The sequence below is a fragment of the Cyphomyrmex costatus genome, unplaced genomic scaffold, assembly GCF_001594065.2.
Source record: "Cyphomyrmex costatus isolate MS0001 unplaced genomic scaffold, Ccosl1.0 scaffold5, whole genome shotgun sequence".
Classification (NCBI taxonomy): Eukaryota; Metazoa; Arthropoda; class Insecta; order Hymenoptera; family Formicidae; genus Cyphomyrmex; species Cyphomyrmex costatus.
This window is the reverse complement of record NW_017279267.1, coordinates 3,705,516-3,716,011: the sequence shown is the minus strand read 5'-3', so window position 1 is coordinate 3,716,011 and position 10,496 is coordinate 3,705,516. Positions and strand designations below refer to the sequence as shown.

At 38.5% G+C, this 10,496-nt stretch overlaps 1 protein-coding gene across 2 annotated transcripts in view; it reads right to left on the bottom strand.

Annotated features, from left to right (window-relative positions):
* Positions 1 to 65: 65 nt before the first annotated feature.
* The window catches only part of Dhit (regulator of G protein signaling double hit), a 74,523-nt gene continuing 64,092 nt past the window's right edge, over positions 66 to 10,496 (bottom strand). The window contains exons 1-4 of one of the 2 annotated variants that reach the window (XM_018545644.1): positions 9,740 to 10,212; positions 6,189 to 6,496; positions 3,238 to 3,577; positions 66 to 1,516 (exon numbers count right to left, since the gene is read on the bottom strand). In XM_018545644.1, coding sequence (XP_018401146.1) covers positions 1,334 to 1,516; positions 3,238 to 3,577; positions 6,189 to 6,496; positions 9,740 to 9,748 — 840 coding nt within the window. In that variant the 5' untranslated portion in view covers positions 9,749 to 10,212 and the 3' untranslated portion in view covers positions 66 to 1,333. Of the gene's footprint in view, positions 1,517 to 3,237; positions 3,578 to 6,188; positions 6,497 to 9,739; positions 10,213 to 10,496 lie in introns of those variants that run through there. The other variant, XM_018545645.1, reaches the window with a different exon arrangement.

The following is a 10,496-nucleotide window of genomic DNA, read 5'->3' as shown; positions in this document are numbered from 1 at the left end:
GAGAGAGAGAGAGAGAGAGAGAGAGAGAGAGAGAGAGAGAGAGAGAGAAGGAAAAACGAGAGCACTGTAAGTTTGATCTTGAGCAGATTAAACCTATCTTCATTCTTTCCTTTTTTGCTACGCGTGTTAATCTTAAAATCACAGGAAACACAATCGCAATAAAATGCGTCTAGAATCAATTGCGTCCTGAGAGAGGGATTAGTATCCATTATTCCGCAAAAATTCAATTTGCGAACTCGTAAAGCTTGTTCATACGCGGAAAAATGCAAGTTTTGCGGAATTTCGGTCGAATACATATGACTAGAAATATGTGGCGATTATCATCATCTCTTCAACAGCAAACGTGTCAGACAATTATAGTTATGTTATGAGCATCTCGTTCCGTCGAACATACCAGATTTAAATCAGATAGTCAACCTCTTTCAGTCTGCTTGGCCTCTGGCAAATTGAGTTAGAATCGTTCACGTTTTACATGCGTGAATTCAATTTAAAAAAATACCCAGAATGTTTTTCTCTAACTTTTCTTCGATATTTGCTAATAAATAGAAGAGGATACTTCGACTATTTGTTTGTGAAAGACATAAGGTACGTGATTCAAATCGAATTCGCTTTTAAGCCGAGAAGAGCGAAAGAGAAAGGGGAAGCTCGCGAGCCCGAGTCGATCTCCTATTCGAGCTTTTGAGTTACAACTACAACGAGGGTAGATCGCGAGGCTCGAAGATCGATGGACACGGGAGGATCGATGGTGTTCGCGTTGGTGCCCGTCATCCCCGTGCGATCGCGTGACCCTTTCTCCTGCTACGATCCACAGTCCCGCGTGCATGCGCTCTGTATCGAATTCCTGAAAGTGGAACGTTGCGATTTGTGATTTACGCGATCAACCGCGATCGCGATCTCGTCGTACGTTCAGTCCATCATCATCATTATCATTATCATCATCATCATCATCGGTGTCGTAATGGCTCGTATGCAATGGCGAGCGCGATTACATGGCCCCGTTGCGCCTTCGTGTGGAAGAGCGAATCACTGAACAAGCTCCCGGCTTCCGTGTGAGCAATCTGACGCGACCAGAAAGCTCGTCGTCCACCCGTAAGGATGGAGATACCCTCTTGCGAGGGATTAGCTTCGTCAGCCATTCGTCCGCTCGGGCGATTCCTCGCCTCGATGAGGATGCTTTCCGACGAGGAGGGTGTTACGAACCCTTACCGAACGGTTCGGCCGATCGTGGCTTTGATGAAGAGGCTTGATTTTAGAGGTCTTGGTCCGCGCTCCCGACGTTTCTGGACCATCACGATCATGATTACGTCGCTCCTCGCCCAGTGCTCGGGCTAGGCTAGAGCGGGCTGCTGCTATTCATTCTGGCTACCCTCCGGTAAATCTCGCTGTTGACAAAACGCGGATACGAGTCCCGGTGCATGAGGGTATAGATTTGCAGCTGCGCCTCGTCGAAGGTATGCGGCGTAGGCTTTAACATGCCCTTATTCACATTGTCCCGCACTCGCGAGTCCAAACTCACCTGCAAATACAAATGTGATAAAGGAAACGGATTAATTGAAATTTGTGTCACATGTAGTTGTCAATTACATGTATATAAAATATTCTACGAAACTGCAACTCGTTATACCTCAATTTATAAGTCACTATTTGCATGCAATTTGCATTTATTTTCTATAAAATATCTTTTTATTCTACAATATTTTTCTTTCTTTCTCTTACAAAACAAAATAATATATAATAAAATTCACAAAGTTGTAAAATTTTATTTTTTTAACTGATTACATACGTATAATTTTTTAGAAACAGACAGATCCATGGCCTCGAAAATGAAGCTAATATATGTCTTAATCGCACTTTCGCAACAATTTTTTTTCATCACAAAGAATGGCGAAGCACCGATATATTCATAGTTATAAACAATGATAAAAAAACTTTCCGAGAATTATAGACCATAATATGTGTACGACGTACTTTTAACACGATCTTTTTTATATTATCTTGTAAAATGATCTAGGTGATTGTAATAATGTATAGACGTGCACCGTACAATTATGCCGTAATGTTCGAATGGCAAAAGAAGGTTCGTGCATTCGCCCCGTTTGGGTGAATAAGTCGTTAAAGAGGTCACTCGGTCACTAGGTTAGTCGGTTAATATGGAAGAAATCAGTCACGCGCATTCGCAGCTTTTCTCAAACAAAACATTATATTGCAAAAGTCTCCCTTCATTTCAAACTGTATTTAATTTTACTGTCGCGTTTTTCTAATTCTTGCACACTCGACTTTTTGCATCCGATAAAAAAATGGTGTAATTAAATAATACATCCAATAACGTTATCGATTCTATCATCAAAGCTAACAGCTCTGGAAGCTCTGGTAAGAATTATTTTATGTTATGTGTAAGTGCTTATGATGCATTGCATGGGCTATTCAAAATAGCAGATACTGATGCATGTATGTTGCGTATGCCATTATAAACTAAATACATAGTTACATTAGAAATTGCTTATTATTTCCAGGTTGACGCTATCTCTACTTCGGTACCAGAATGTATCATAACAATAGAGCACGTTTTTTCCGGAAAATAAAAACAATTCTTTTTAAATGTCGTATACTTTCAAACGTCAATAAAATGATTATATCTATACTTCGCAATTTTTAGAATTTTAATACATCTATATATAATTTTATTTGCACTGACTAATGTTATACATATGTCGCTATTTTATTCAAAAGTGATATATACTATTTTTTATTTTATGTTATTGTAAGCAAAATTTTATTTAAGTTATCTAATAATTACGATCAGAAATGAATAAAAATAAATTAAATTAATCAAAAAACTATAGAATGGCTTAATTGATAAATAAAATAAAAATAAATTAATCAATTTTTAAAAATATTTCACAATTGCTAAATAAATTTTTAAAAAACGTAAAAATATATAAAAAAATATAAAAACTTGTTTTGAAATAGAAGATAAGTTTGAGAAAAAATTAACAATAAATCGTAATCTTAATTAAAAGTTGCCATTAATTTCAATTATCGTCAGTAATTATATACTTTTTAATAATTACAAAAATATCTTATATCTTAATTTTTATAAAGGAATTAGAATTATACTACTTTATATAACTCTAGATGTAAATAATAGATTAATGATAATTTGCTGACTGTTTCAAGTTACGATTTTTTATCACAAGTAAGCTATTTTCTGCATGAACCAATGGAGAGTTTACTCACTTCCTTTGGCGAAAGTATGGATATGTAATCGTCATAAATGTAGCGCGCCTTCTCCTCGATCGTCTCGGGATTGTTTTCCCTCTTGAGCTGCTCGCAGGCAAGCCAGAAGGCGATGTTCTCCTCGCTGTACTCGCTCACGAGAAACTCTTTGAAGAGCTTGCGGCCAGCGGCACTCCTCATCAGTCTATCGAAGGACGAGCCCCAGGTCCGAACCTCCTCCAAGCTGCAGCGCTCCAAACCGCCGTCGAGGCCGTCGAGACCGTTACCCGCACCTGCACCCGCGATGTCGTTGCCGCCGACACCGACATTGCCCGTCGAATTACCACCGACTGTCGCCAAACTGAAACGGCAACGCACGTTAGAAGTTTAGAACTTGTAGACCTCTTGATATCATTAATAATCATTAATGTGTAAGATCGTGCAGGACAATTGAAACTATTAAATGAATAAGCTGATACGACGATTCCATGATTATAAACTATTTCATTCATGTTTAACTCGCGTTTGAAATAATGGCATTTATTTATAATTTATCATTATGTTATGTAAATTTTAGTTATTACTGTATAATCGAAAGAATAATTAAAAATAATAATTTATTGTATGTGTGTGTATCTTTTTGCGAAATTACTGTAATCTACTTCACGTTACAATTATAACAGGTGAGGCGTGGATTCGATCACGTCTATCGATCAGAAATTAATCACAGGTTATAATATCGATATTGATGTTGAAATTGATCGTATTGCGTTAATTATAACGATCATACGATAATATTACAGTGGTGATTTTTGTTGGCAAACATGAAGATGACGGAAGGAACGCAAACGCGAAAGTAATGATAGACAGCCGAGAATGAAGGGAGGCGGAAGAAAATGTGTGGAAAATGAATATTAAACTTGGTAGCCTTGGGAAATGAAGAGCTATAAAATGAGTGATGAAGGAAAGAGTATGATGATCCGACGGACACACACAAATATAGTAAAAAATGATAATGATTAACGATCGTCAGGATAGCTAATGTAATCGAGACTAAGGATAACGAGATACAAAGAGACGCGAACGAGCGGCATCGAACCGAGAGAAAATATTAGTCGTGTCGATAACAGGCATAGAATCGGGTCATTGGAAGGCCGATTCTTTGTGCTCGATGACGCGACTGTGGCGTTTGTGAACCACAACTGCGGAAATAAACAACGATTTTGAACAATTTACGGGATTTGGTCAGATGGCAAATCACGAAAATGATTGTTTCTGTATCAGTTGCTGTCTGATCGATCAAACTTGCATTTATTTAAAAAATTTTTTACTTAACTGAATAAGAAAATAAAATATATGATAATTTTATTCATATTTCTCGTATGTTCATTTATCATAAATTTTACAAAATCTTGCAAGAGTCTATTTAAAAAAAATGACTTCTCGCTCCGGTGAAGTGAATTACAATATTCACGAAATGTTGGCATTTAACAATCTATGAAAACACGGAGATGATTTGCAAATTACATAGTTTCTTTATTGTAAAAGAGTTTTTTTTTAATCAAATATTGCAAACAATTGTAAAATCAAATGGTCAGTTTTCGGCAGTGATTGCTAGTGATTTCTTTTAAATATATATCGTAATTATAACAACTATGTATAATACTTATAACTAATACAGCTATCGAAAACCGTAATTTTAGACACATTATTGCTTTTAAATTATATTGCTATTGTGAATGTGTTTGTTTTCGAGGGTTAATATTACATTGCACAAGATGAAGCAAATTTTATAATACCAAAATGAAGAAGTTACATGTCAAAACATGTTTTTTGAAAGATTTCTTCAGATTAATATGATGAAGCAGTTAAGAGTGTACCGTCGTATATTCTCGCGGTAGAAATTCAGGAAATGTCATTGCACCTCAGATAGACTCTTTCGGGTCGATGCCAGCCCAGAATGAGTAGGCTACTAGCGTATAATCTGCAAAGATGGCTCGCGTAGGAAGGACGCGTGGTATGTGCATAACCCCGTTTCTATGAGCCGTAATACGTGCATTACGATAGCATCATCATCGACATAACAAACAAGCAGCATTAACGCACACAGTCCGTGGCCTGCTTACCATTTATTCCTACTTGTGGCATGAAACACAGAAAGGCAATATGTAGGTATGTCTGCACAGCAATAAATGGATCACACGCGAGAGTTTAAAGACAATGGACCGATATCGTTTCAATGGCGAGAGGTTCAGTAGATGAAATAAGCACGAAAATACCCGCGCGATAACGATAATAACGCGTAGCTCGTTTTCATCTAGGCTTACGTTTGCGATTGCAATGAAAGCTCTTTGTGCTGACTTTTCAGTAACTCGTTATTGCGAGTACGTAATTATAGAACGAGAGATTGGGAGTCACTTCGTGCAATTCAGAAATCTATTCTTCATTAACGATTTGTCCATTGTCGTATAAATTGAGAGTATTGTTCTTCATAATTTAATAAAACATTTCGTACATCGGTGCGCTATACGCTTCAAGAGTTAAATCAATGACGGCGTTCGGTAGAAAAAGCAGCTTTGTAACTGTTGTAAGATTCTTTAATATGATTGGTTCTTGCACTTAGTTCCTCAATGGATCTAAATGTATAAACTAATCATATTAAAGAATCTTACAACAATTGCAAACAGTTACAACAGCTGCTTTTCGTGCTGAATGTAACACGTCATTATGAAAGAAAACAACTCAACAAGAGATAGATAGATTTTTAAATAAAAATCTAAGAGATATGATAAAATTTTATCTGATTAATAAAAAAATTATTGTAATTTTCTATCTTATAAATAAGCCATTACTAAAAATATTAGATTAACGTTATAAAGAAGCGATTGAAAGATGTCGAATCGCTCGGTTTTTTTTAAGATCAGTCACATCGATGTACGAGATATCGAGTCGGACAAGATCGATAATACCACGAGCAACTGCAGCAACAGCACCAGCATAGGCAACAGTTGTCCTTCTTCGATCGACCCGTGAATTCGGCCGCCTGACGTTGCTGTTGCTGCGCTTGCTGCTGCGGCGCGGGCGCCTGTTGCTGCTGCTGCTGCGGCTGCTGTTGTTGCTGCTGCTGCGGCGGCTGCTGTTGCGGATTATGTTGCATCGTGGACCCCGAGGCCTGGCCTTGGTTCTGTGCACGGAGGCGGCAACTACCAGCTACACCTTCGCCGCCTGTCCCGTGACTAACGCCCATTCCCATTGCAGTTGCACCGAGTCCACTCGACATCTGGAAGCGACATCCGCCCTCTGAATCCGCATACCACGTGCGAACGAGCTTATCCCGGTGCTAAGAATAGTTCTACTAAATCAGTGGTTTCCGGAACACAATGAACCACTTGTAGGCTTTGTGATTTGTTTACGCAAGGTGATTGACATTAAATTTTTTTAGAAACATGTTCTAATATAGACTATATGAAGTTATTTAATATTAGTATTGTGTGCACATTTAATACACATATTTATACAGTATAATTTAATTGATATGATAATCTAATTGCCTATGCAAAAGAAATAATAATTTTTTAACTATCAATATGTATAATTTATCATTAAGATATAGATATTTTTATTGTGCAAGACGGAGGAAATCGTAAAAATTGCGAAAAAAATTCAGATTAATTTTGAGAGGCATACAGATTCGTTAAATATACGCCAAAAGTATATTTCAATTAAGCATTTAGTACGAAAAAATCCATGATTATTAATTCCTATATTTAAAAAAAAAAAAATAATAAATCCTAAGAAGAGAACAGGACAATTTACTCACGTGGCAATACGATAAAGTTAATCTTTAGTCAAAACAAACTAATGCGATAATTGACACATAAGCTTTCAAAAAGCAACCAATTAGTTCGGATACGATTGTCGTACGCTCAGCTGCACGTATCGATTGGCTTGTATTTTCAGCGCGATCCGGCGATGGCGATATCGAAGTGAGAGATGTAGCCGGAGATTTATTATTCTTCCGTTCGCTGTTCCGTTCGAGGTCTTTGGTATTTAAAATTCATGATCGCCAGACGGCTGAGCTGACCGATATTGAATTCCCGGAGAAAGTCTAAGGAGAGGATTAAACCCTTAATACCATATTTAAGAATGCTATCTCAATTCAAAATCAGTATATTTCCGATCGTTTTTTAATAAGTTTAGACGTTTCTCAATTTGTAGTTTTACTCATAATTGGTTTTAGAATAAATCATTCTATTTTTTAAATAACGCAAAAGAAAACATTATATAACGACAAGTATGAACGAGGAAACCACTAATATTTTATTGTACTGATGAAAAAAGTCAAAAGTATTTTAAAATAAAATATCGTTATAAAGATCAGCTTTGATGCAGTTCGCATACAGTTTGGCATTTTCTTTGTATCTTTTCCTATTCCGTTAAACAAAAGAAAGGAACAAACGAATAAAATTCTGAGCGCATGAATTTATTCCAGCGTTCAAACCTCTCGCGAAAATATATTCAATGTAGCTCTTGCTTATTCTCTCTCGCAATATAAAAGAGATTCGCGGAATGAAGTTTGGATATATATTTGCACATGCACGTAGCCGCGTGCGGCCCTTTATTTTTACACCGTGTTGTATATCGATGACCCGCTCTCTGATGCGGCCTCGCGCGATAACGACTACATCGGACAGTCGCTTATAGGGGATGTGGGAAGAGGTTGATAAACAGCGGGCACTGGCGTAAAGTGTATACACGTGTATTCGCGAATAAACGTGGTGGCGCATACGAATGAGCCACGTGAAGATGAGAGAAGGAGAGAGAAAAAGAGGAGAAAAAGAGAAAGAAAGACGGATGTGGAAACAATTGGGAAAGGAAATTGAAATTGGACAATCCATAGAGATTGTGGGAAGGAGACCGTTGTTTAATCGTTTATAGTGCGATATAAATCGGACGCGGATTTACGCGAGCGCGGCGATTTAGAGTGGTCAGGAAATAGAAGCCGGAAATCGAAAAGACCATGCGCAAAACCGCGTTTCGAGCGGCTGGCTCGTAAAACACACCATGCGGTTTATACACGAGGCGAATTCCGTATTCGTATCTCGCGGGGGTCGTCTTTCCGAAAATGAGACTTCGGTTACGAGATAATATAACGATGTAAATTTCAATAATCTCTCGGCGATTTGTTTTGGCAGGCATTATGGAAACAAAAGCTGTTGTTTACGGAGAACGCTGCGAAATTTAGGAAACACTTTGGTACTAGGTGATTAATTATGAACTATGGATTTTGCATAAGTTAGTTCCAAGATAGCTGTGTACATATAGCTTGGATATAATGTCTCATATTACCAAGCCACATATATCTGCAAACCTTACGATACTTTTGCTTTTACAATAAAATATAATATTAAATAAAAATAATTAAATAAAAATAGCATTGTTAATTAATCCATATTGATTTTATAATGCTTGCTAAAGAGATTAAATCCTTGATAATTAATAATTAATTAATTAATTTGATAATTAATAATGCAAATGATAAATAAATCATTTGCGTTCATTAATTATTATCGGGTCATTTTCAATAGAGTTATTAATAAACGGAGTAGCACTTCTATAGGAGTGTATATTTTGGCATGGAAGTTGATTGATATTTTTAATATAATTTTGAATATTAGTTTCTTGTCGTCGTATTTTCAGATGCAAATACTGTCACTGTATTTACAACGGTTCTGAAACGGCGATAGTGTTTACGCATAGCTGCGTGTCAACATGTCAATGGCCCAATGGTGTGTTGGTTACATGCAGCACGCAATCACGGAGCACGTGCAAGCTGCAACCCCCGTTTCTCTTCTCGCAAGCTTCGTCCGATTATCCCGTGAATTTATTTCGATCTGGAGAAGTATATCCATATACATATATATGTATATATACATATATAGGTATATATATATAAATTTGTTACGTGACTTATTATGAATTTCTACGTGAACATTGAACGAATAGCACACAAGCTATAGATATTTCGAGCAAGATTCTAACCAATGATAATAGAGTCCTTGTTTATGTTATTACAGTATACTATTCCAGAATTAATTTGCAATAATTCAATTCTGTACTGGGATAATTTAAGCACGGTTGAATGCAATCGGTTTTCAATATTCAATCCAACCACATTGTTTATTTGCACGTTATTAAATTAGAAGAGAGAGAAAGAGAGAGAGAGAGAGAGAGAGAGAGGGGGGTTTGTAAACTCCGAAAATATGACCGTTAATTAAGTTAGAAATATACATAGAAATTTTTATATTGTTATAGTTTTTTAAACTTTCTGTATACAGAATTAACTATTCATAATGTATACACATTTATATGAGGAATATCGCTGTATTTCATGTCGTAAATCAAATCATTGGCTAAACACCCTTTGGGGAAGAGATCAGCGCGACTCCATTACTGTTCCGTGCTGAGTCTTTAATCCTTTCTTAAGACAGACGTAACGATTACGCGTCCACTTGATTCTTACCTCTATCATGTTCCATGCGTCCGAAAGCGAGCGCAGCTCGCTTTCCACGTCTTCAGGATCAACTTAATCGGCGCGTGACCGGCGCGACGCCGAGATGCGGGGGTGCGGGTGCGGGCACGGCCGCGGGTGCACCGTGCCCGCGTTCGCGAGTGTCCCTTCCGATATGCGGTCGTTCCTTTAGCCCGGTCCTCCCGCGGAGCCGCCTCGCCGGGCCTCGCCCGAAACCCGCATGCTCCCAGCACGCACCAGTGCCCTTCAGTCGAAATCGCGTAACAGCCCAGCGTACGAACCCTTCACGGACTCGCGGACGGACACATAGGTACGCGCACCACCAAGCGATCAGCCGTCAAACGGTTTCCTCGCCTCGAGATCGGGCGAGGCGTTACTACGCCGACGATGATGGCGACGTCGCGCGACGACACTGAACAACGGCGGACCCCAACAAGCGGAGGGTTATGTCGTCGATATCGCGCATGATATTTTATCCATTTCCCACCGTCTTCCGCTTTCTGCTGCTGCCGATTGTCCGTCGTTTTTCTCTCGACAATTCTCTTCGTTAATACCACTCGCGCCACGATACCACTCCACCACCACCGTCACCCTCTCGCGGCACCCTCCACCCTTCTCTCTTAACGGGACAGCCGCGCGCGCGGATCGACTGGTCGGTCGGCCGAGTCGGAAAGGTAGGAGAGAAAGGGAGAGAGAAATACAGAGAGAGAGAGAGAGAGAGAGAGAGAGAGAGAGAGAGAGAGAGAGA